Source organism: Thalassophryne amazonica, chromosome 13, assembly GCF_902500255.1.
Source record: "Thalassophryne amazonica chromosome 13, fThaAma1.1, whole genome shotgun sequence".
Taxonomy (NCBI): Eukaryota; Metazoa; Chordata; class Actinopteri; order Batrachoidiformes; family Batrachoididae; genus Thalassophryne; species Thalassophryne amazonica.
Genome location: NC_047115.1, coordinates 4,217,746 through 4,244,162, shown reverse-complemented (window position 1 = coordinate 4,244,162; position 26,417 = coordinate 4,217,746). Strand labels below are relative to the sequence as shown.

At 41.5% G+C, this 26,417-nt stretch overlaps 1 protein-coding gene across 7 annotated transcripts in view; it reads left to right on the top strand.

Annotated features, from left to right (window-relative positions):
* Positions 1-26,417, top strand: part of ubr2 (ubiquitin protein ligase E3 component n-recognin 2) — a 256,169-nt gene that overhangs the window by 182,848 nt on the left and 46,904 nt on the right. For 4 of the 7 annotated variants that reach the window (XM_034185745.1, XM_034185743.1, XM_034185744.1 and 1 more), the window contains exons 18-25: positions 5,624-5,689; positions 10,453-10,569; positions 10,794-10,857; positions 11,014-11,138; positions 11,223-11,275; positions 12,456-12,558; positions 12,662-12,720; positions 25,650-25,806. In XM_034185745.1, coding sequence (XP_034041636.1) covers positions 5,624-5,689; positions 10,453-10,569; positions 10,794-10,857; positions 11,014-11,138; positions 11,223-11,275; positions 12,456-12,558; positions 12,662-12,720; positions 25,650-25,806 — 744 coding nt within the window. The remainder of the gene's footprint in view (positions 1-5,623; positions 5,690-10,452; positions 10,570-10,793; positions 10,858-11,013; positions 11,139-11,222; positions 11,276-12,455; positions 12,559-12,661; positions 12,721-25,649; positions 25,807-26,417) is intronic. The other 3 variants (XM_034185748.1, XM_034185746.1, XM_034185747.1) reach the window with 1 other exon arrangement.

The following is a 26,417-nucleotide window of genomic DNA, read 5'->3' as shown; positions in this document are numbered from 1 at the left end:
AAAGACACCTGCACCGAGGTGTCACTTAGTGGAAAAAGACGCGACAGCGGAGCGGCCCCAGGACGCAAACGCACGGTCAGAGGAACTGTGAAATACTGGTGAGTCACTATTAATAATTTCTTATCAAATCAAATCAATTTTATTTATATAGCGCCAAATCACAACAAACAGTTGCCCCAAGGCACTTTATATTGTAAGGCAAAGCCATACAATAATTACGGAAAAACCCCAACGGTCAAAATGACCCCCTGTGAGCAAGCACTTGGCGACAGTGGGAAGGAAAAACTCCCTTTTAACAGGAAGAAATCTCCAGCAGAACCAGGCTCAGGGAGGGGCAGTCTTCTGCTGGGACTGGTTGGGGCTGAGGGAGAGAACCAGGAAAAAGACATGCTGTGGATGAGAGCAGAGATCAATCACTAATTATTAAATGCAGAGTGGTGCATACAGAGCAAAAAGAGAAAGAAACACTCAGTGCATCATGGGAACCCCCCAGCAGTCTACGTCTATAGCAGCATAACTAAGGGATGGTTCAGGGTCACCTGATCCAGCCCTAACTATAAGCTTTAGCAAAAAGGAAAGTTTTAAGCCTAATCTTAAAAGTAGAGAGGGTGTCTGTCTCCCTGATCTGAATCTGGTTCCAGAGGAGAGGAGCCTGAAAGCTGAAGGCTCTGCCTCCCATTCTACTCTTAAAAACCCTAGGAACTACAAGTAAGCCTGCAGTCTGAGAGCGAAGCGCTCTATTGGGGTGATATTGTACTATGAGGTCCCTAAGATAAGATGGGACCTGAGTAAGAGTAAGTAAGAAGAAGAATTTGAAATTATATTCTAGAATTAACAGGAAGCCAATGAAGAGAAGCCAATATGGGTGAAATATGCTCTCTCCTTCTAGTCCCTGTCAGTACTCTAGCTGCAGTATTTTGAATTAACTGAAGGCTTTTCAGGGAACTTTTAGGACAACCAGATAATGAATTACAGTAGTCCAGCCTAGAGGAAATAAATGCATGAATTAGTTTTTCAGCATCACTCTGAGACAAGACCTTTCTAATTTTAGAGATATTGCGTAAATGCAAAAAAGCAGTTCTACATATTTGTTTAATATGCGCATTGAATGACATATCCTGATCAAAAATGACTCCAAGATTTCTCACAGTATTACTAGAGGTCAGGGTAATGCCATCCAGAGTAAGGATCTGGTTAGACACCATGTTTCTAAGATTTGTGGGGCCAAGTACAATTACTTCAGTTTTTTCTGAGTTTAAAAGCAGGAAATTAGAGGTCATCCATGTCTTTGTCTGTAAAACAGTCCTGCAGTTTAGCTAATTGGTGTGTGTCCTCTGGCTTCATGGATAGATAAAGCTGGGTATCATCTGCGTAACAATGAAAATTTAAGCAATGCTGTCTAATAATACTGCCTAAGGGAAGCATGTATAAAGTGAATAAAATTGGTCCTAGCACAGAACCTTGTGGAACTCCATAATTAACCTTAGTCTGTGAAGAAGATTCCCCATTTACATGAACAAATTGTAATCTATTAGACAAATATGATTCAAACCACCGCAGCGCAGTGCCTTTAATACCTATGGCATGCTCTAATCTCTGTAATAAAATTTTATGGTCAACAGTATCAAAAGCAGCACTGAGGTCTAACAGAACAAGCACAGAGATGAGTCCACTGTCTGAGGCCATAAGATCATTTGTAACCTTCACTAATGCTGTTTCTGTACTATGATGAATTCTAAACCCTGACTGAAACTCTTCAAATAGACCATTCCTCTGCAGATGATCAGTTAGCTGTTTTACAACTACCCTTTCAAGAATTTTTGAGAGAAAAGGAAGGTTGGAGATTGGCCTATAATTAGCTAAGATAGCTGGGTCAAGTGATGGCTTTTTAAGTAATGGTTTAATTACTGCCACCTTAAAAGCCTGTGGTACATAGCCAACTAATAAAGATAGATTGATCATATTTAAGACCGAAGCATTAATTAATGGTAGGGCTTCCTTGAGCAGCCTGGTAGGAATGGGGTCTAATAGACATGTTGATGGTTTGGAGGAAGTAACTAATGAAAATAACTCAGAACAATCGGAGAGAAAGAGTCTAACCAAATACCGGCATCACTGAAAGCAGCCAAAGAGAACGATATGTCTTTGGGATGGTTATGAGTAATTTTTTCTCTAATAGTTAAAATTTTATTAGCAAAAAAAATTAAATTAAATACTCGGCTCAATAGAGCTCTGACTTTGTCAGCCTGGCTACAGTACTGAAAAGAAACCTGGGGTTGTTCTTATTTTCTTCAATTAGTGACGAGTAGTAAGATGTCCTAGCTTTACGGAGGGCTTTTTTTATAGAGCAACAGACTCTTTTTCCAGGCTAAGTGAAGTTCTTCTAAATTAGTGAGACGCCATTTCCTCCAACTTACGGGTTATCTGCTTTAAGCTGCGAGTTTGTGAGTTATACCACGGAGTCAGGCACTTCTGATTTAAGGCTCTCTTTTTCAGAGGAGCTACAGCATCCAAAGTTGTCCTCAAAGAGCATATAAAACTGGTGACGAGATAACTTATCTCACTCACAGAGTTTAGGTAGCTACTCTGCTCTGTGTTCGTATATGGCATTGGAGAACATAAAGAAGGAATCATATCCTTAAACCTAGTTACAGCGCTTTCTGAAAGACTTCTACTGTAATGAAACTTATTCCCCACTGCTGGGTAGTCCATCAGAGTAAATGTAAATGTTAAGAAATGATCAGACAGAAGGGGTTTTCAGGGAATACTGTTAAGTCTTCAATTTCCATACCATAAGTCAGAACAAGATCTAAGGTATAATTTCTTATGTGTCCAACCTCGTAGGTTGATCGTTAAAATTAAATTTGTTAGTTCTAAAAGCCCTCCAGCATGTCCTGGAGGGCTTTTAGAACTAACTACCACAGTTACCACTGTGGACTCATCAGACCACATTTTTTAGAAGGAAAGGTGATGTAACACAGTGGTAAACATACCACTGTCCCAACGTTTTTGAAACGTGTTGCAGGCATCATTTCAAAATGAGCAAATATTTGCACAAAAACAATAAAGTTTATCAGTTTGAACATTAAATATCTTGTCTTTGTGGTGTATTCAATTGAATATAGGTTGAAGAGGATTTGAAAATCATTGTATTCTGTTTTTATTTACATTTTACACAACGTCCCAACTTCATTGGAGTTGGGGTTGTATGAACTGGTGAAAAAAATGAATAGTCGCTACCTGATGGATTAATAGAATGCCATAAATCTATTAAATTCATATTTTTGAGATATGAATAAAAAATACTTGAATTACTTTTGGGGATTTTGGGGAAGAAATGGATCGAGAGGTGTGTTGAAATCTCCACCTATTATTAATTTAGTTTATGACACATTGGGAATTAAACTGAAGGCCTTCTTAAAGAATGCTGGATTATCTATATTAGGTATTAGGTTGACCAGAATTAGTGGTGTGTCGTTTATCTCCCCTGAAACAATGACATAACGGCTGTCTTTGTCAGCCATTGTGGAATTATGGAGAAAGGGTATCTATCCCTGTCTTTACTAGACTGGCTGCACCATTTGCATTTGCAGAAAAGGACGAATGACTTTAATTGGTTCATAATTTTGCCTCTTTTCACAGGATTGTTTCCTCCCTGTATGTTCCAGCTAGTAAATGTCAGTCCTTTAACATTCTGTCTATCTATTATGTCACAAAAGGAAAAAGAGTTGGCACACGAGTGAAAATGGAAATCAGAAGTCTATACAAATTGTAATAAATAGGATTTGCTTCCATCGTGGTACAAACAATAGGACTCTGCATAATTAAAAACACAAACGCGCTGAACAACAGGTAAATAAACCCTAAACACACCTCAGGCTAACCTCGACTTAGCCGCAAGAAAGTGGTTAGCGGGAAGGAAGCGAAAGAAAATGAAGCTTCCCAGTCTGAGTAACTTGACTTACTCAGACTGTTACTCTCTCGGGGGGGCATCAAGCTTAGATACAAAAACATGGCCTACTTCCACAATGGAGCTTAGAAAATATTGTAAAACAGCTGCATAAATACAAATAGAATATTAACTTATGCATGTACCTTTGGCTCATTAACACAATTAAAGTCTGATATAAAAGACTCTCCACCCCTGTGTCTTATAATGATGTCTCACCACAGTTTAATGTGGTGTAAAATAAAAAAAGGTCTATCCAAGTGGCGGATGTGACACATTAACCGTTTAGCTGCTACCACTCGCTCCCGTTGGTGTTGATGCTGGGAGACGGTCAGCGTACTCCTCGACCTCCTGTGGGTCAATAAAGGATCTCTGGAGGCCGTTGTGAGTCACCAGGAATCTTGCAGGGTAAAGCGGACCATATCTGACACCGGGTTGGCTGCGTACTAGCTGCCTGGCTCTGCTGAATAGCGCCCTTTGTTTTGCCACTGATGGAGGGTAGTCAGGGAAGATCCTTACATTTTTTCTTTGATATTGGAGGTTTTTCACTGCAGCAGCTTTATGGAGAATCTCCTCCAGAACATGGTGATATTGGAGCCATATTATGAACGGACACGGGGGCTCAGAGGGACTTGACCACTGACGGAGAGTTCTGTGGGCCCAGTCGATGAGCGGTGCCTCGTCCAGGCCGAGGACGTCTTTTAACAACGTGGTAATAAAGTGCCTAAGTTTTGTCGATTCCAGGCCCTCACAGATACCAGTAATCCTGATGTTTCTCTGCGCTCTTCCTTCTAAATCTTCATTCCGTTGTTTGAGTGTATCAACATCAGTTTTGAGGCCACTTCTTGCTCAGGTTGACTCATGCTGTCGGAGTGAGAAGTGGCACCTCCTCCAAATCAGTCACTTTGTCCTGTAGCGTCTGCGATTTAGCTTCAGCTTAGTGATGGATGCTTGAACCATATTGGAAGGTGCGGTGATTTCTCCTCTCAGGTCATTATAAACCCGCTCAATGCATCTCTCCAGATTCTCACAGATATCTTTTATTTTGGTCGTTTCACCTCTGAGCGCTGTAGTGGCTGCTAGTATGGCTCCGTTGGAAGGATCCTCGTTGTCGTCGTCACTGGATTCTTCGAGGGCGTCTGTTTGAAGCGAGATGGCTGCTTGGTCGGAGCCTAGTTGAGCTGTTTTCTGTTTCTTGGATTTCCCTTCTTCATGTTGAAATATCCGCTCAAACAACCAGCTGTAATGTTTTAAGATCGCTCCTGCAACATATAAATTATGAACTTGTTGCTTCTTGAAAATAGTTTTAAAGGATTTAGCTGACAGAGCTTTTGGAATCGTGTCCTACTCCTTCATTTACCCCCCCCCCCCCAGCCATTTTAAGCATTTTTCTTTATTTGCCTCTCACATACCAGATGTAGTTTTTATAGATGTTGAGGTTAAAATGTTCTCCCCTTGCACCTCCAGAAGTCATTACCTCATAACGTTTGTGTGGCTGAAATGGGTTTTGTATATTTCTGACCAGCTTCATCATCTCTGCTGATGCTGAGGTTCTGGGGGGGGTGTCCCCTTTCAGGGTAGCGGTGTCCTGTTGTGTAGCCGTGCGTCCGGGTTAGAACCATCGCTCGTTTGAAGCAGAACAGGCCTGTAGTGACACACCTGTTTGTCTTTCAGATCTATTACTACCACAATGTGAAGTGCAGAGTGGAGATGTTTGACAAAGACCTCATCATGCTGCAGGTACAAACTCAACTCTACTGCCCGACTCTGCTCACATACACAGACTCCGCTGCTTCACACTGTATCAACTGCAACACAGGCAACCGGTCAATCCACACCTGCTGCAGCCAGTCCAACATGGGCGTGTCCTTGGCAAAGTATGTGGGAGTATCAGCTGGCCAGGTGACACGTGGGCATGTCCTCGACCTTCTCCACCTGTGTGTTAACCCTCTCAAGGCAGGCCCTACAGATTTGCAACAGCTAAATATCTGATTTTTCCTGTTACTAAAAATTCATTTGAGCCTGAGAGGGTTAATAGTAGAACTGGCACTGGTACCCGTTATGCATTCACAGCTTGTGCCCTACGCTGATCGACCTTTAATAGTGGGTGACTTTAACGTTCATTTGTGTTGTGAGGCTAAACCTCTGGTCAGTCACTTCTTAAATCTAATTGATGGTTTTAACCTCATGCAGTGGGTATGTGGTGTCACCCACGAGAAAGGACACTTATTGGACCTCGTCTTATCGCTAGGTGTCGACGTATGCGTTGAAGAAATATGTCAGAGTTATCTTCAGTCTAACTCTGCCGCACAGCGTAAGCACGCTCTTGGCTCAACTACTGCGGCACTGTTCACCGAGACCTTTAATGTGTCTTTGCCTTTTTCTGTCTGTGACTCTGGCTGTAATGCCAGTGAACTAACAAATCTGCTACATTCAAAGTGCACCGACATCCTGGATTCTGTTGCTCCTTTCAAGAGTGTTGAGGAGAAACCGCTGGCTGAACCCTGGCTCATTGAATCTGCTTGCACGCTAAGACGTGACTATAGGTGTACTGAAAGGAGCTGGAAAAAGGACAAGCTTCATGTCTCACTGGGAATTAATTCTAAGAACTGTTTAGCAACATATCAAAGTGCGGTTAAGATGGCTAAAGCGCAGTATCATTCCAACATTGGCCTCAGGTCAATTTTACTGTTTTAAATCGTACTGTTCATCCTGCTGAGTCTCCCTGCACCGTGTTGTCAGATGTTCTGTGTGCAAATTTTTAAAAAACTTTTTTGTATACAAAGTATCTTGTATTAGAGCATCAACTGACACTCCTTCAAATGTTGTTTTATCATTCAACAGTTTGTCTTCTGCAGCTTTCAATGAATTTGACCCTGTACCACTTGCTGAACTGAGCATTGTGGTGCAACATTTGAAACCGTCTGATTGTCCATTAGATGGCATTCCTTCCAAGCTTCTTAAAAATGTGTTTGACACTGTTGGGTCTCACCTGCTGAAGGTCTTAAATGTCTGTCTTCTGGTTGTGTCCCAGCTGTCTTCAAGCATGCTGTTGTGCAGCCTCTCCTCAAGAAGCATAATCTCAACCCTGCAATCTTGTATAATTTTAGGCCCATATCAAAGCTGCCTTTTTTATCTAAAATTCTTGAAAAATATGTCCATGTTCGACTGCAGGCTTACCTTGATGATAACGGTATTTTTGAAAAATTCCAATCTGGCTTTAAAGCATTGCACAGCACAGAAACCGCCCTCTTAAGTTTTTAATGATCTCCTTTTAACAGTTGACTCAGGTTACTCTGTAGTGCTTGTGCTTCTAGACTCGTCTGCTGCCTTTGTTACAGTCAACCATCTAATTTTAATTTCTTGTTTGTGGGTATCAAAGGCACATCCCTACGTTGGTTCAAGTCTTACTTGGAAAACAGGACCTTTTCTGTATATCTGGGGCCTTACTCATCTGGTTCAGCTTCTCTGACCTGTGGAGTTCCCCAAGGTTTGGTCCTGGGCCCGGTTTTGTTTTCTTTGTACATTTTGCCTATCTGTAATATTTTTAAAAAATACAATATTCCCTTCCGCTGTTTTGCAGATGACCTGCAGATTTATCTGCCCCTTAAATCAGGCAGCACAGTGACTTTTCTGGCTTGTCTGCAGGACGTGAAGAATTGGCTGGCTCAAAACGTTTTAAAACTGCATGAAGACAAAACCGAAGTTGTTGTGTTTGGCCATCCCAATTTCCCATCATTCACTGATTGTGTTTTGGCTCCTTGGCACCTTTCTCCCAGTCTGTGGTAAAAAAAAAAAAAAAAAAACCTTGAAGTTCTAATAGACAGCTCATTTAAGTTTGAAAAATAGATTAATTCTGTGGTTAAAGCTAGCTTTTTCCAAATGCGAGTCCTAAGCAAGGTGAAACCTTACCTCCCCCACAAGGATTTTGAGCGTGTTGTCCACACATTTATCTTGTCGCGACTTGATTACTGAAACGTGCTGTACTGTGGAGTAGACCAATCCTCCCTTGTGGCCCAGTCACGGCACTTAACGAAGGGCAACAAAGTCCTAAAGAAATGATAAATCTGAACTTTCGTTGGCATCATTTAACCTTTGCTCAGCTTTGTTCCTGCAGCTGGCACTTTGTCAGGATTTTTAAACTGTTGCAAAATTTGAGCGAATGCTGTCGAAAACCTCAATTCATCTGTATTTCGTTTTGCTGTCGTTCTTTACGTTTTTTATTGTTTGCTTAGTTTTGTCAACCAGCTGAATGTTTTCACAGAAGCAGAATGATTTCACAGTACAGAAGCCTGTTTGTGAGCGCTGCTGCTGTGTTCACATACTGTCAGAAATTACAGGGCAAACGCTGCCTGTTTGCTTGGATTTTTTTTTTTTTTTTTTTATCTGGGTGGGGGGTCAGCTTCAATGGGCCCAGGCACCTTATATAGGCCAGAATTAATCTTTTGTGTGGATATAATTAATTGTTTTGCCACAAGCAACTGCTGAAATTGAAACAACAAAAAAGTAGTGTAATTTCCGACGGTACTTGAAGGCAGCATTAGCAGCAGCGGCAGCGCACACTTATTGTTTTTTATTAAATATAACAATTTGAGTGTAAGAATGACAATCCAGCCCTTCTGTATATGTGGTAACAGGTAGATGATTCAGATGATTATATAAAGAGCTGTTCTGGAAGTTAGAATTCATGTTGTGGATCAGCTGCAGCTGGTGGAAATAACCACACACACGGACTGAACAGTTTACTGCTCTGATATATTCAATCATCTTTACACTTATATTTATTCCCCCTTTTATTCCTCCTTTTGACAGTTTTCTGTTATAAATATATATTATCAATAGGGCAATTCTACGGTAACAGACTTACAATCTGAGCTAATCTGTCGTGGTTAGATGCCATAAATCCAGATTTTGCTGCTTTTGTAATTCCGTTACCATAGAATTGCCCAATATTGACTTTCTCAACCACCTAAGAGTGCCACAGTCAGCTGAAATTAAAAAAAAAAAAACATTTAAAGACTTATCTGTTTTTAAAAGCTTTTTCTTAAATGTGTTTTATTTTGACCTGTGTTCTATTCCTTGTACTTTTATGGTAGTGCTTTGAGATTTGCTTGTCAAATGTAAAGCGCTTTATAAATAAAACTTATTATTAATATATATGGCTCAGTAATGTAATACAGTGAAATAGCAGCCACCACGGCACACCATCTTTTTTTTTTTTTTAAATTGGAGCAAGACGGAGCATGCAGTGTGTCGTCAGACAGTGAGGATTCTGACGATGAAGGAGATGATCCGTCTTTTGTTCTGGACGAGGAACCAGAGCAGGTGGATCCACCGACATTTGCACAGATCTCCACAGTGAGTCGGATCACACGCTTCTGTTTGCAGCTGAGTTCCGTCCCAGCGCCAAGTCTTGGAGTGCAGTGATGCAGACACACACTGCTCCAGCAGTGGCTCCAGGCGCGTTTCGATTAGTGTGGGGATCAACGTTAGCCGTTTTGTTCTGTTTTCGTCCCTTTTGGGCTCTTCATTCGCAGGCTGTTCGGTGATGGGAAAAGTCAAAAGCTCACCTTTTCTCGACGAATTGTGACTTTGTGGTTTTTTTGTCCCTTCATTCAGGAATCGTTGTTGCCGTGTGACCGGGCCATTAGCCGCTTACTGCTCGTGCAGAATTCACGAGCTGTATTCGCAATTCGCAGAATTCTGCTGCGCGCTTGCTGACGGGTACGAGGTGCAATGAACACATCACGCCTGTTCTGTCATCTGTGCACTGGCTTCCAGTCAGCTATCGCACTGATTTTAAAATCTTGCTCATTGTTTTTAAGTGCCTGAATGGTTCCACCTTATCTATCTGAGCTGTTGTTGTTGTCGTCCATTCGGCTGCTCCCGGTTTTGTGTTCGGGGTCGCCACAGCGGATACAACCAGATCCGCATTGATATTTGGCACAAGTTTTACGCTGGATGCCCTTCCTGACGCAACTCCAATGTTACCTGGAGAAACACACACAGCCGCTGGTGTTCCAAAGAGGTCTCCCATCCAAGTACTAACCAGGTCCTGCACTGCTTAGCTTCTGAGATCTGACGGGATCAGACTGACACAGAGCAGACCGGCTGCGTCCTCTTATGCTCTCTCCACGATGATGAGGTCCACCAATCAGCTGCTTCTCAACGTGCCAAGAACATGTTTGAAAACCAGAGGAGACAGGGTCTTCTCTGCAGCTGCTCCTAAACTGTGGAACAGCCTTCCTTTTAACATTAGTCCTGCTTCTTCTTTAACTGTTAAGTCATCATTGAAGACCCGTCTCTTTGCACAGGCCTTCAATACCTGAGCAGAGTTGCACTCTTCTATTAAAATTTATTATTAAATTTACTCTTTTATTCTGTACCTGTGAAGCACTTTGGGCAGCGTTGCTTGTTGTAAATGTGCTATAGAAATAAACTGGGCCTAGGCTCAGTGCGGACTGTGGTTGCAGCCTGACGTGATCAGTGTTTTTGTTGTTCAGACAGGAGCGTCCATGATGGATCCAAACCACTTCCTGATGATTGTTCTGAGTCGCTTTGAGGTTTTTCATATTTTCAGCTCAGCAGACTGCAGGAAGCGACACAGGGAGCCAAACAAGGTCAGTACGGACTGAAGCAGCCCAAACATGATGAGGTCAATATCAGTCTGACACAGATCTGACACAGATGTCAGCCTCAACACGTGACACACACACCCATACTACAGAGGGACAATGGGCCAAAAGTCACAAAAAGATTCATTCAACCAGGAAAGAAACAAACATTTACATCGCAGATCTGTGTGTGTGTTGAGTCACAGTGACTGTCCTCTGGTCTTTGTTAGGACATTGTCCAGCAGAACAACACTCTGATTGAGGAGATGCTGCACCTCATCATCATGGTTGTCGGTGAGTCGTCATGGTGACATCAGACCTCTTTTTACCAGTTTCTTGATGACGTAGTCGTCATTGTGGACTTTAGCCGCTGTGGTTTGTCAGTTTGTTCTATTTCACTGCTCGTCTTTGTTTTTAATGTGGCTAAAGTGAAGTTTTAAACATTTCCAGGTGAGCGATACGTGGCGGGTATCGGCCAGGTGGCGCCCTTTGATGATGTCAGGAGAGAGATCATCCACCAGCTGTCAATCAGAGCCATGGCTCACAGCGAACTGGTGAAGGCTCTGCCCGAGAACGTGAGACAACGACCTGTCTGTCTGCCTCTGCTGTGTCTCCATAAATTAGTGATTTTACCTGTTTACCTGTGTGCCGGCCTGCAGGGGAACAAGGAGACGGGACTGGAGAGAGTCATCGACACCGTGGCGTCTTTCAGGTCGGTTCTTTCAAAGGTTTTTTGTGTTTTATTCATTTTCATTGTTATCATGACGGGAAAATGTTGAATATACTGTTTTAATTCTTAAGCTACGAAGCTACTGCACGTAGCTTCATGCTGTCCAATAGGAACGATGCGTCAGGCCAAAACACGGAAGACTAGTGGAAGAAACCACCTATCTGTACAAAACAGGTCCGTGCAGAAACACTTATTGAGTGTTGTTAGAAGGAAAGGTGATGTAAAACAGTGGTAAACATACCACTGTCCCAGCTTTTTTGAACCGTGTTGCAGGCATCCATTTCAAAATGAGCAAATATTTGTTTGACCTACGACCCTCCGGCCAACGGTATAGGTCAATCAAAACTAGGACAAACAGACTCAGGGACAGCTTTCTCCCCAGAACGATCACTGCACTGAACAATAACAAATCACTCTAATCTGCACCATTCAAGTTTCTTGTGCAATATCTGTAAACCATGTGCAATATTTCCGTGCAGTATGATTCTACAGTTGTATATTTTTCACGTGATACATTACTTGGTCCACATTTCATTTTATTTTACCTTATGTTTATATTAGTTACACAGTTTGATCAGTTTGAACATTAAATATCTTGTCTTTGTGGTGTATTCAATTGAATATAGGTCGAAGAGGATTTGAAAATCATTGTATTCTGTTTTTATTTACGTTTTACACAACGTCCCAACTTCAGGAATTGGGGTTGTACTTCAGGAAGCCTGGCGTCACCGGGCAGAGTGTAGTATCATTTGCAGTACTCTGTGTACTTGTACTTCAGGAAGCCCGGCGTCACCGGGCGGAGTGTAGTATCATTTGCAGTACTCTGTGTACTTGTACTTCAGGAAGCCCGGCGTCACCGGGCAGAGTGTAGTATCATTTGCAGTACTCTGTGTACTTGTACTTCAGGAAGCCCGGCGTCACCGGGCGGAGTGTAGTATCATTTGCAGTACTCTGTGTACTTGTACTTCAGGAAGCCCGGCGTCACCGGGCAGAGTGTAGTATCATTGGCAGTACTCTGTGTACTTGTACTTCAGGAAGCCCGGCGTCACCGGGCAGAGTGTAGTATCATTTGCAGTACTCTGTGTACTTGTACTTCAGGAAGCCCGGCGTCACCGGGCAGAGTGTAGTATCATTGGCAGTACTCTGTGTACTTGTACTTCAGGAAGCCCGGCGTCACCGGTCGTGGTCTGTATGAACTGCGTCCGGAGTGGAACAAACACTTCAACCTGTACTTTCATCACTACTCCAGAGCTGACCAGTCCAAGGTACTGATCAGGGTATTGATCACTGATTGATGTAACCCTTTCTGTGTGTATGTGTGTGTGGTTAAAGGAATGTGTTGTCATGGTAACGGTGTGCCGTTTGCAGGCTGAGGAGGCTCAGAGGAAGTTGAGGAGACAGAATGGCGAGGACACAGGTATACACACACACACACTTTGTGTTTCTGTGACTTCACATCAAGTCATTCATGTCATGTGAGACTGAAGTGGTCGCAGCCCCGTTTCCACCCAGTGGTCTCGGTCGCTATAGCATGCTATTTTGTGCGTTTCCAAATCCAGATTTAGGAGCTGGTACCAAAATAACCGGCCCATATCATTTTGTCAGCACCCTTCTGCCAAAATTGTCAACCACTTACAAAAGGGCTGCTGTCAACTGATTGTCTGAAAGCTGCAGTTTTCATGGGAAAAATTCAGACTGTTTCAAATATTAAAACCATTCTCATACGGAGTAAATATGAAGTCTTAATCTGACCTGTTTGTTTGAGTTGGATTCATCATCACAGCCTGACAAAAACGTATCCACCTTTTGGAAAATAACATTTGAAAATACTTGAGTTCCTTTTCGCGGCTGAAGAAACGTATGTTTTTAAAGACATCCCTCTGTTTTGTTTCTCAGCCTGAACCAGAGAACGGTCTGCCCCTAAACATTGGTCCGCCCTGCCTCCACTGCGCATGCGTCATTTCGGAGTGCAGCTGCTCGTCTGAGACAGACTCTCTTCACCCAAAGTGATCAATGGATTAATGGGATTATTAACTATCAGATGAAAAACATATTTTTTTACTTAAGAATTTTGTCGAGAGTAAAAGGGTACCTCTCACGCAAACATCTCGAGACTGTAATCCATGCTTTTATGAACACAAGACTGGATTACTGTAACTGGCTGTATTTTAGCCTGGACCAGTCACTCCTGCACTGCCTGCTGCTGGTACAAAATGCAGCTGCTCGTCTCCTTTGTGGCAAACGCAAGCGTGACCACATATCCCCTGTCCTAGCTTCACTGCACTGGCTTCCGGTTGCTTTTAGAATAGATTTTAAAAAATTATTTGTTTTTAAAGCTCTTAATGGCCTAGCCCCCCAGTACCTGGCCGAGGTTATTCATGTCTACACCCTCCCTGCCCCCCCAAGAGCATTGAGATCTGCGAATCAGCTGCTACTGGTCACCCCAAAAATTAGGCTAAAAACTAAAGGTGACAGAGCCTTTGTGGCAGCGCCTCCTATAGGCTCTGGAACAGCCTGCCCTGGCACATCCGCTCTGCGGGATCGATCGAGGTTTTTAAGTCTTCCCTAAAGACTCACCTCTTCTCTCTGGCTATAATCAAGTTTAAGTGGGCCTCTGGTGAAATTTTATTTGAATTGAATTTTAATTATATTTTTATTCACTTCTATTCATAGTACTGTTATGTATTTTATTACTATTTATTGTAATTGCTGCATTTTATTGATTATTCTCTCTGGTGACTTTGTCAGCTCAGAACGCTGATGCTGGCTCACAGATCGGATTGTTTGCTCTCATGACGCTCTTCCAATCTCTACAAGGTTGTATTCATTTTTTTTTTTTCTGTTTAACACTTCTATTGATTTTTAAGTGTATCTACTCTGAATCTTATTTAACTACAGTCCTCCCATTGTGAATCTCTAGTGGTTTGCTTGCGTTAGCTAGGTTGACCTCCCCCCCCCATTTCTTTAATGCTTCCATTACTTTTGACCAATTCCCCCCCCCCCCGACTCATCATGTCACCACTCTCTCTATCAAAGCACTCTAGGTCGACTCCCCCCATTGCTTGAATGCTGCCATTAGTTAACCAATGTAACTGCTGTGAATTTTAGCTCATTAATTTACTCCTGTGTGAACCTTAGGACTGGTTAGTGTGTTTGTTAATGGTTAGCTTGCACTTGCTTGGCTATACTCTTGAATTTTCTGGTGCACAAAATACACTACTTTACACTTTGCGTAAATTCTGCATGATCCTTTTAAGATAGGGTGGCTCTTTTAGAGAGCTGTGTCCGTAAACTAGAACAGCTTCTCCGCTCAGTGGAGATAGAATTTTACGGGCACTCCAGACGAGGTTACTGTAGGGCTGACGCTAATGGGCCAGCATGCCCATTAGCATCAGCCTAGAAACACCGGCTGTGCATGACGGCTTTTGGACTGTGGTTAGGCGGAGGAAGTCACGTAGGGCCTGGTGCCCGGTTGTGGTACCCTGATCATACTTGCCACTGCAATCCGTGAACCAGTTTTCTCTCTTGGATATGCCTGATGTGAGTTCTTTGAGCTCACAGGTGACTTCTACTCCTATCTCCAGGCCGAAACGCCGGGTTTTAGTGATAGGGGATTCTGTCACCCGCGAAGTCAGGTTACAGACGCCTGCTGACGTTAAATGTATTCCTGGGGTCAGAGCTCCCAACATTGCCTCCCATCTTAGGGTGCTGACGCTGCAGAAGGGAAGACAAACAAAGGAAAATGACACGAGATACAGTCACATAGTTATTCATGACGGCGCCAATTATGTCAGGATGAAGCACTCAGAGGTCACAAAAATAGCCAGAAAGATGTGTCAGCATCGATTTATAGTCTCTGGTCCCCTCCCCTCCCGGGGTAATGATGAGGCATTTAGCAGGCTGACATCGTTAAATAGGTGGCTGGCGGAATTTTGTAGACAGCAAGGCTTTAGTGTTATTGATAATTGGTAAATGGACTGCATTTATATAGCGCTTTTCCATCTGAATCAGACACTCAAAGCGCTTTACAATTATGCCTCACATTCACCCCGATGTCAGGGTGCTGCCATACAAGGCGCTCATTACACACCGGGAGCAATAGGGGATTAAAGGCCTTGCCCAAGGGCCCTTAGTGATTTTACAGTCAGGCGGGGATTTGAACCCATGATCTTCTGGACTCAAGCCCAACACCTTAGCCACTAGACCATCACCTCCCCTAACTGGCCTTCGTTCTGTGGCCACCGTGGTTTGCTGTTACCAGACGGCCTTCACCCTTCTGGGGAAGGCGTCGCCATCTTGTCTGTGAACATAGATAGAGCTCTACAGGGAGGGTAACATTAGGAATTTACAGCAGGCCACGGAGCAGGTGATTAGAGACCCTGCAAGGCTTACGACAAATGTGGGTGTGGAATCCATTAGCTTAACGGGGAAATTAGTGCAGAAAATCCACTATGGTGATAGTTCAATTTATCTGCCAGGGAGGGAAATTCAACAAGTTGAGACTGTGGCCTGTTTCCGCAGAGGTGTCCATAAAAATCATAGAGGGATATGCTTTGCAAACTTAATCCCCATTACTACATTGGAGGATGTTGAAATTGATAATGGCCCGTTGGTTGTTCTAGCAATATCAGATATTTTGTGTCTGCTACCTACAACCCATGTGGAATGTCTCAAACCTAAACCTACTTCTAGGCACCTTATATATGCTACTCTGGAACCGCCCCTTAATCCAACCAGTTCAACTGTCAACCCCACAGAGGTCCTTAGTCTGGGTCTCATTAACATAAGGTCACTGTTCTCAAAAGCATTGTTAATGATCTAATTATTGATCATCACTTAGATATGATTGGGTTATGTGAAACCTGGCTTAAACGTACAGCTGTCCTCCCCTTAAATGAGGCCTTCTCACCAGCGTACACATTTAGCCACATCCCTCGTGATGCAAAGCAAGGCAGGAGTGCTGTTCTTATTTATAAATCTAGGTTTAGCTTATTAGCTGTTAGGGGTCACAAACAAAACTCATTTCATCATCTGATTCTCCACTCTGCCCACAATGTTACGTATTGCCAAGGTCAGAATCAAATCAAATCAATTTTATTTATATAGCGCCAAATCACAACAGTTGCCCCAAGGCGCTTTATATTGCAAGGCAAAAGCCATACAATAATTACAGAAAAATTCCAACGGTCAAAACGACCCCCTATGAGCAAGCACTTGGTGACAGTGGGAAGGAAAAACTCACTTTTAACAGGAAGAAACCTCCAGCAGAACCAGGCTCAGGGAGGGGCAGTCTTTTGCTGGGACTGGTTGGGGCTGAGGGGAGTGAATCAGGAAAAAGACATGCTGTGGAAGACAGAAGAGATCAGTCACTAATGATTAAATGCAGAGTGGTGCATACAGAGCAAAAAGAGAAAAAAACACTCAGTGCATCATGGGAACCCCCCAGCAGTCTAAGTCTATAGCAGCATAACTAAGGGATGGTTCAGGGTCACCTGATCCAGCCCTAACTATAAGCTTTAGCAAAAAGGAAAGTTTTAAGCCTAATCTTAAAAGTAGAGAGGGTGTCTGTCTCCCTGATCCGAATTGGGAGCTGGTTTCACAGGAGAGGAGCCTGAAAGCTGAAGGCTCTGCCTCCCATTCTACTCTTAAAAACCCTAGGAACTACAAGTAAGCCTGCAGTCTGAGAGCGAAGCACTCTATTGGGGTGATATGGTACTAAGAGGTCCCTAAGATAAGATGGGACCTGATTATTCAAAACCTTATAAGTAAGAAGAAGAATTTTAAATTCTGTTCTAGAATTAACAGGAAGCCAATGAAGAGGCCAATATGGGTGAAATACGCTCTCTCCTTCTAGTTTTTATTCTTCTATTCAGAAGAATAAAAATCAGCTGTATTACTTTGTCACTGTATATACGCCTCCTGGCCCATATTCTGAATTCTTCTGAATTTGGTGCCTTCATCTCTAACTTGTTAACTAGTGCAGTTAACATTCTGATCATTGGTGACTTTAACGTTCATATAAATAAGCCTTTTGATCCCCTCTGCAAATCATTTATGAAAATTTTGGATGCATTAGGATTTCGGCAATGCATTCAGGACTCGATGCACATTAGTGGAAATACCCTGGATTTGGTTCTTATACGTGGTATTGCTGTCACAAATATTGACATCATGCCTCTTACATCAGTGGTCTCTGATCACTCACTTAAGTTTACAGTTTTGCTGCCATGTTTACTGGAACAACAACTTTATTTATCACTGCAGCGATGCATCAACTCCTCAACTACGACTGAACTTGAAGCTAGACTGCTTGATCTCTTAGCTTCACATTTGGAAAATGCCCAATCAGTAGACAGTCTTGTGAATAGTATAAACTTGGGGCTCCAAACTACACTTGACAAGATTGTGCCACCTATATTAAAACCACACCCCCCAAAACAGTCACCTTGGTTCAGTGGTTACCTGCTTGAGCTCAAGCATAAGGCTGGAGGTCTAGAACGGAAGTGGTGTACAGTAGTTCAAAATTAGAAATATTCCACCTTGTGTGGCGTGATGCTATCGTAGACTATAAGCATACACTGTTGGCTACAAAGCGGACCTATTACTTATTTCATCAGTGTATAATGAACAACCAGCAATAAACTTTGAGTCTTATACTATCAAATGATTTCATTAAATGGACTTTGAGAACACCTTGGGACTGTATATAAGTGACAAGAAAACTGAATGTATTCATATTTGTCTCCAGACCTGCGCTGTGTATGACATCTACCTTTAAAGCTTTAAATAACAAAACATCTTAGAAAGTGAAACCTGTTTCCTCTGGTGTCTCATTTGTTCTGTGTTTTTATGTAATTTTCCTAACATATACAGTAGTGTTCAGAATAATAGTAGTGCTGTGTGACTAAAAAGATTAATCCAGGTTTTGAGTATGTTTCTTATTGTTACATGGGAAACAAGGTACCAGTAGGTTCAGTAGAGTCTCACAAATCCAACAAGACCAAGCATTCATGATATGCACACTCTTAAGGCTATGAAATTGGGCTATTAGTAAAAAAAAAGTAGAAAAGGGGGTGTTCACAATAATAGTAGCATCTGCTGTTGACGCTACAAACTCAAAACTATTATGTCCAAACTGCTTTTTTATCAATCCTGTGAATCACTAAACTAGTATTTAGTTGTATAACCACAGTTTTTCATGATTTCTTCACATCTGCGAGGCATTAATTTTGTTGGTTTGGAACCAAGATTTTGCTGGTTTACTAGTGTGCTTGGGGTCATTGTCTTGTTGAAACACCCATTTCAAGGGCATGTCCTCTTCAGCATAAGGCAACATGACCTCTTCAAGTATTTTGACATATCCAAACTGATCCATGATACCTGGTATGCGATATATAGGCCCAACACCATAGTAGGAGAAACATGCCCATATCATGATGCTTGCACCACCATGCTTCACTGTCTTCACTGTGAACTGTGGCTTGAATTCAGAGTTTGGGGGTCGTCTCACAAACTGTCTGCTGCCCTTGGACCCAAAAAGAACAATTTTACTCTCATCAGTCCACAAAATATTCCTCCATTTCTCTTTAGGCCAGTTGATGTGTTAGTTAGTTAGTTAGTTTATTAAGATCCCCATTAGCCACTGAAAATCAGTAGCTATTCTTCCTGGGGTCCTTTAAAATTCATTACGTTCATTTTTCAATACATACACATACATACACACACGCACACATACACACACTCCTTAAGTATGAAAGCCCATTGTTAACTCTAAACTCATGAATTTCCACTTCCATTAAAATCAAATCTGAAATCTAAATAATGTAACATACAAGAAAAAGTACAGCTCATTTGAAAAATGTACAAAAAATATAAAACTAAATAAATAAATTATATATATATATATATATAGACACACACACATTAGATCATTGTGTGAATAGGAAAAGTTTTAACTTCTTCTGAAACAACTTTTTGTTTGTTTCCAACACCAAAAAAGTAGGCAGCTACCATTGGGGAAAAAAACTTTATAGTCTCGATTACTTAAATAACTTTTAGTCCATTTTAAAGCCGATGACTCAAATCCATAGCAGCTTAATTCATTCAATAAAATATTGTGATCCAACACATCAAAAGCTGCACTTAAATCTAAGAATACAGTGCCTATGAGATTTTTATTATCAATTTCATGTAGCCAATAATCTGTTATTTGAGTGAGTGCAGTTGAAGTGGAATAACCTTTTTTATATGCATGCTGATAAATAGTATTTAGCCCATTAACTGAAAAATATAATTGGATTTGGTCATATGCTACCTTTTCCATAATTTTACTTAACATAGGTAATAAACTTATTGGTCTACTATTTTTACCTGATAATGGTTCCTTGTAGTTTTTAATAAGAGGAATTATTTTTGCAGCTTTCCACTGTGTGGGGAAAAATACCTTTAGTTAAACTTAAATTTATTATGTGAGAAACTGGTAAGTCAGTTATATGAGCCACCATTTTTATTAATTTAGTTTCAAGATTATCAAAAGCAGCTGGTTTATCCTTACTTTTTAGGAGTAATTCTTTAATTTGATTTTGTGTGACTTTATTCAACGTAAATTTGCTTTCTTTCTCCGTCATAATATACTTCCTTATTAGTTTATAAGAAATATTTTCGTCGTGTACTGGTCCCATGTCATTTCTTAATTTCTCAATTTTATCTTTAAAAAACTGACTCAAATAATTTGCAATTTGCAGTGTCTTTGGCGTAGTTAAATAAACACCATTTGATTCTAAATATGTAGCTGTTATTTTTTTCCTCCCTAATATCTCATTTAATATTCCCCACACTTTTGCAGGATCACATTTTGCATCTCCAATCTTACTCTGGTAATATAAATGTTTTTTCCTTTTATTCAATTTAGTCACATAATTTCTTAGTTTACGATATTTATTCCACTGAACTAGATTATTACTTTCCAGTGCTTCCTTTTTTGTTTTATTTCTTTCGGCCATATATTCCTTAAGTTCTTGATCTAATCACGGAGCAGAGATGTTTCTTACAGCTCGCTTTCTTATAGGAGCATGTTTGTCCATAACTTGTCATTAAGGTATTGAAAATCTCCACAGCTTTACTTGGGTCCTGTTCTTGTATTACTTCTGACCAGTTTATGCTTTGTACATCTGTATCAAAATCATCCTTGTTAAAATGCTTAAGAATTCGTTTGCTAATAACTTTTTGACCAGATTTAGGTACTTTTGTTTTTCTTATAATTGCAGTTAAATTGTGGTCACTGCAACCAACAGGAACAGAAATTGCCTCAGTGCATAATTCTGGAACATTTGTAAACATTAAATCAATTAGAGTTGCTGAACAGGTTCCATCAGCTTTTACATTTATTCTGGTGTATTTACTGACAAGTTGTGACAAATTACAGGTTTTAGCAGTTGAAGATTTATCTTTTAAAGCACAATTTTCAGCTTTGAAATCAATATTTAGGTCTCCTAAAAAATAAATTTCATTTCCTTTATCACATACACCATCTAACATTTCACATAGTTGGTCAAGATACATTACTGAAGCATTTGGTGGTCTGTAACAGCACCCAAGCAGCACAGGTTTTAAATGAGGTAATTGTAACTGAATCCACATAATTTCAATTCCTTGAATATTAAGATCATTTCGGATTTTAACTGGAATGTGGCTTTGAACCACCATTTAAATTTCGATCTAATCTATAAAAATTATATCCTTATATACTTAAAGAGGAGCTGTTAATAGTTGAGTCCAGATGGGTTTCTGACAACGCAAATACATATAAATTATACTAGTGTTAAATTAAAAACTTCATTCACTTTATTCCTTAAACTGCACACATTCAAATGAGCTATTTTAAATCCTTTTTGATCTAACATAAAATTCATCCAGTGTTCTTGCTATAATTTTACTTTTAATGTTACATAGAGCTTTCATAACAAACACTGATAATCACACATCCATTCAACCACACACACACTCACACATAAATTCACCATGTAATGAAAACAAATATCAACTGAGCTATGTCTGCTCTGAATATATAAATAATAATAATAAAAAACATATAGGCTTTTATAACTAAGGTTGATTACTTCCATCATCAAAATTAGTCCTTAACTTATATTTCCATATCAAGGATCAAAGATTAAGTGCCTCCTGTGCTCGGTCCTAATAGACCTAGGCCCATTAGTCCTGTATGTCCCGACATGTGTCCTCGTCCCCACTTGTCTTGAGTTTATCCTGTTTTCGACTGTGTATTTCCAGCCGCTCTGCTTTATCTTTAAGTTCCACATTGACTTTACGCAGCCCCTCACACACCATCTCCAACTGTGCCACTCGCTCCTCCATTGTCGATAAAGTTTCGTCCACTTCATCACGCCTTTTTACACAACCAGAAATGTCATCTTTGATATGTTTATATTGAGATAGCACCACACTTATCTCTTCTCTTATTATAGTGTGGATCAGATCAGCCAGTTCAGTACAGAGCACCTGTTGCTGCTTCGTCATGCGCCATGGCTTGTTGTGTCTCACTTTCTGCCTCTCCTTCGCTTGCTTTAAGCTGCAACCTTTGCTTTTTCGGCGACATGGTAATGAGGAATATGTCTTGTGTTGATATTGAGATTTTTAAGTCACTTTGCCTAGTTTAAGAGCCTTAATTTCACCAATTTACCAGAGCTTGGCATCTTCGCCGTGTTCTCAGCTGCTGCACATGCTCAACTCAACTACTTGTTGATGTGTTCTTTGGCAAATTGTAACCTCTTCTGCACATGTCTTTTATTTAACAGAGGGACTTTGCGGGGGATTCTTGCAAATAAATTAGCTTCACACAGGCGTCTTCTGTCACAGCACTTACAGGTAACTCCAGACTGTCTTTGATCATCCTGGAGCTGATCAGTGGGTGAGCCTTTGCCATTCTGTTTATTCTTCTATCCATTTTGATGGTCGTTTTCCATTTTCTTCCACGCGTCTCTGGTTTTTTTGTCCATTTTAAAGCATTGGAGATCATTGTAGATGAACAGCCTATAATTTTTTGCACCTGCGTATAGGTTTTCCCCTCTCCAATCAACCTTTTAATCAAACTATGCTGTTCTTCAGATCAATGTCTTGAACGTCCCATTTTCCTCAGGCTTTCAAAGAGAAAAGCATGTTCAACAGGTGCTGGCTTCATCCTTAAATAGGGGACACCTGATTCACACCTGTTTGTTCCACAAAATTGACAAACTCACTGACTGAATGCCACACTACTATTATTGTGAACACCCCCTTTTCTACTTTTTTTTTTACTAATACCCCAATTTTATAGCCTTAAGAGTGTGAATATCATAAGTACTTGGTCTTGTTGGATTTGTGAGAATCTACTGAATCTACTGGTACCTTGTTTCCCATGTAACAATAAGAAATATACTCAAAACCTGGATTAATCTTTTTAGTCACATAGCACTACTATTATTCTGAACACTACTGTACCAACAAAACTGTTTAAGGACCTGTGGTCCACTCTTGGGCCGACTGTGCTGGAAATTATTAATCTTTCTTTAACTTCTGAATCTGTTCCTAAATGTTTCAAATCTGCAGTGATTAAACCATTACTTAAGAAACTTAATCTTGACCCTAGTGTATTGAAAAAGTATCAGCCGATATCAAATCTATCAATTTGTTCTAAAATTCTGGAAAAAGTGGTTTCATGGCAGCTTGAGGACTATCTTACTGAGAATAATCTCTTTGAGCCACTGGATTCAGACACCACTACAGTTCTGGTGCTGTTAGATCTCAGTGCTGCATTTGATACTGTGGATCATCATATTCTACTTGATAGACTGGAAAATCATTTTGGGATTACTGGGAGTGCCCTTGTATGGTTGATGTCATACCTGACTAGTCGTTCTCACTGTTCTCACTATATAGCACCTCTTAGTTGCATATTGTGGCGTTTTGGGATTACCTATCACTGCTATGCTGATGATACTCAGTTATACATGCTGATAACTGCTGGTAATCTCGTTCACATAAAATCCTTAGAAGATTGCCTTGCATTAGTGAGAAGTTGGATGTCTAGAAACTTACTACTTTTAAACTCTGAAAAGACTGAAATGATGGTTCTTGGTCCAGTGAGACATCGGCATCAGTTTGACCAGTTAACGCTCAGTCTTGGCTCGTGTGTCATACATCACACTGACAAAGTGAGGAACCTTGGGGTAAGTTTTTATCCTATGTTGTCCTTTGACCTCCACATTAGAGATATTATGAGGACTGCTTTTTTTCCACCTGTGAAATATAGAGAAGATTTGTTCCATCCTGTCTGTGGCTGTTGCTGAGACCATGATCCATGCATTTATCTCTTCTAGACTGGACTATTGCAATGTTCTATTTTCTGGTTTGCCACAGTCCAGCATTAGGGGTCTAAAATTGGTTCAAAATGCTGCAGCCAGACTTTTGACATGAAGCAGAAAGTTTGACCACATTACACCTATTTTGGCATCTCTTCACTGGCTTCCTGTCCCAGTGAGACCAGATTTTAAGGTTCTGCTACAAGTCTATGAAATTATTCACGGACTGGCACCTCCCTACCTAGCTGACCTAATTAAACCTTACGTACCGACCTGGGCTTTACGTTCTCAGGGTGCAGGACTACTTAGTGTCCCTAAGGTGAATAAGAAGTCTGTGGGTCACAGAACTTTCTCTTATCGTGCCCCTGCTGTGTGGAATGATCACCCTGCATCAGTAACACAGATTCTGTGGAGACTTTCAAGTTCAGACTTAAGACGCACTTATTTTCCCTTTCGTATGGCAGCATACTGGTATAGTATGTTTCTACACTTTCACTCTTTTAATTCATTTTATTAGTAATTGGAGCGGGCCGCGGCCTCATCTTTATCTAAATTCTGGGTCATTTAGTGAAGTTTAGGGCTAGTGGCCGGTGATCACCTTAGTATTTCTTCTTTTTTTCTTGTTTAATGCTGACAGATTATACTGTATTTTTTTTGTCTTTCTGATGCCTGATTCTGTTTTTTCTCTCTGTTTAAGGTGCAGCTCCATCCAGAGATGGGTGTGGTATTTGTGCTGGAGACCCTCCTGTCCTGTGCACCAACAGCATTTCCTGTATATATGTGTTTTGTGAATCATTCTGTAGTTTGTCTGTATCTTGGTCCAAGCAGAGGGTCACCCCTTTGAGTCTGGTCTGCTTGAGGTTTTTTCCTCAGAGGGAGTTTTTTTCTTATCACTGTTGCTCTTGGGGTTAGTAAGGTTAGACCTTACTTGTGTGACGCACCTTGAGGCAATTGGCACTATATAAATGAAAATTAATTGAGATTCAATTGAATTATTCTGTTTTATTGTGTACAGCACCTTGGTCAATCCCGGTTGTTTTAAATGTGCTCTATGAATAAAGTTTGATTTGAATTTAGTTGAGATAACAAAGTAAAACATCTTAAGTCATTCAATAATCAGTTTGAACCACAAACAAGGCGAAATTCAGTGACACTTTGAAATGACCAATGCACAGTGAACACATCAGCTAGCAGCTCGTGTAGCCGTGGCGCTCTGATCGCTTCCTCGTCTTTTATGATGAAATAATGCTGAATTTATGTGGAAATTAATGTTGTAGAAAAGCTTCAGATATGTCGCTGACATAAATGATGACTGGAGGCAGTTTGAAGCAGAAACGAGGTGATTATCAGTGAACCGCGGCTGATGACGCATGCGCAGTGAAGGCAGGGTGGACCGATTTTTTTAAGGGGACCGTTTGGTCGGTGACACCCGCTCTTTGTGCCACAACAATTAATTAACTTATTTTAAAAGTTGAAAGTGTCACAGCGCCTCATTCATTCACAGACATCAGCCGACTCTTCAGCATTCTGCACACCATGAAAATAAATCCCTTGATCCACCACCACAAACTGTGTGTGGATTACGTGTGGAGGGGGTGGGGCTGTGCTCATTGACTTGTATATTGACAACTACATGCTCCACCTTCCAGACAGAAGGGTTCTGCCAGTGGTGGAAACGTACTGACCCGAACTGCTCAGTGGAAATGAGGCATATCTGGACTTGTGCTTATTCTGAAACACCCCCACACGGTGTCTTTGATAGGTGGGAGGGCGTGGCTTGGAGCCGCCACAAGCAGAGTGAACTGAAGATGTGTGTAATATGAGATGTGTGTGTGTGTGTGTGTGTGTGTGTGTGTGTGTGTGTGTGTGTGTGTGTGTGTGTGTGTGTGTGTGTGTGTGTGTGTGTGTGTGTGTGTGTGTGTGTGTGTGTGTGTGTGTGTGTGTGTGTGTGTGTGTGTGTGTGTGTGTGTGTGTGTGTGCGCGTGTGTGTGTGTGTCCAAAGCCCTGCCCCCTCCTATCCCGCCCCCTCTCTGTCCTCTCTTTGGCAGCCTGATCAACCTGCTACAATGTGACGTCCTTCTGGCTGTAGAGGGCGCTGTGCTGCAGTGGGCCACAGAACCCACCGGGGGAGGCTGGACAGAGTCCATGCTGCAGAGGGTAATGAGCTGTGTGTGTGTGTGTGTGTGTGTGTGTGTGTGTGTGTGTGTGTGTGTGTGTGTGTGTGTGTGTGTGTGTGTGAGAGAAACAGGTTCTGTCTGTAAAAGCAGGTTGAATCCTGTCAGGTTTGTCAATCGGGTTTTTCTGAGATCCTGTTCCTGTCCAGTTTCGTGCTGTCAGTGTTTTTATCTTTGGCGTCGGTGTGCAGCAGCTGCTGTCACAGCAACAGCAAAACTTTCTCTCATCCTCCAATTGGAAACATCAAAACATCTTCCACCCACCAATATGCAGATGCAGGATCAGTCTGTTTTTGGGATCATCTGAGTCATATTCCTGGAGAGTCGAACCGTTTGAGTCAGACAGATTCAGTTTGTTGGTGCAGCCTTATCACCCCAAGAAGCTGCACAAGTTCAAACCTCACCCAGCCCAACCAGGGACAGTAGTCAGGAAAACCCCCCAGAGCAGACGTGACACACCTGGTCATTGTCTTTGGGAAGTCCAGTCCAAGTCTACAAACAGTTCTGATGGAGGGAGCTGAGGTGGAGGCTGTGGATTCCTACAAGTACCTCAGGCTGTGGCTAGACAGCAAACTGGACTGGACGACCCACATT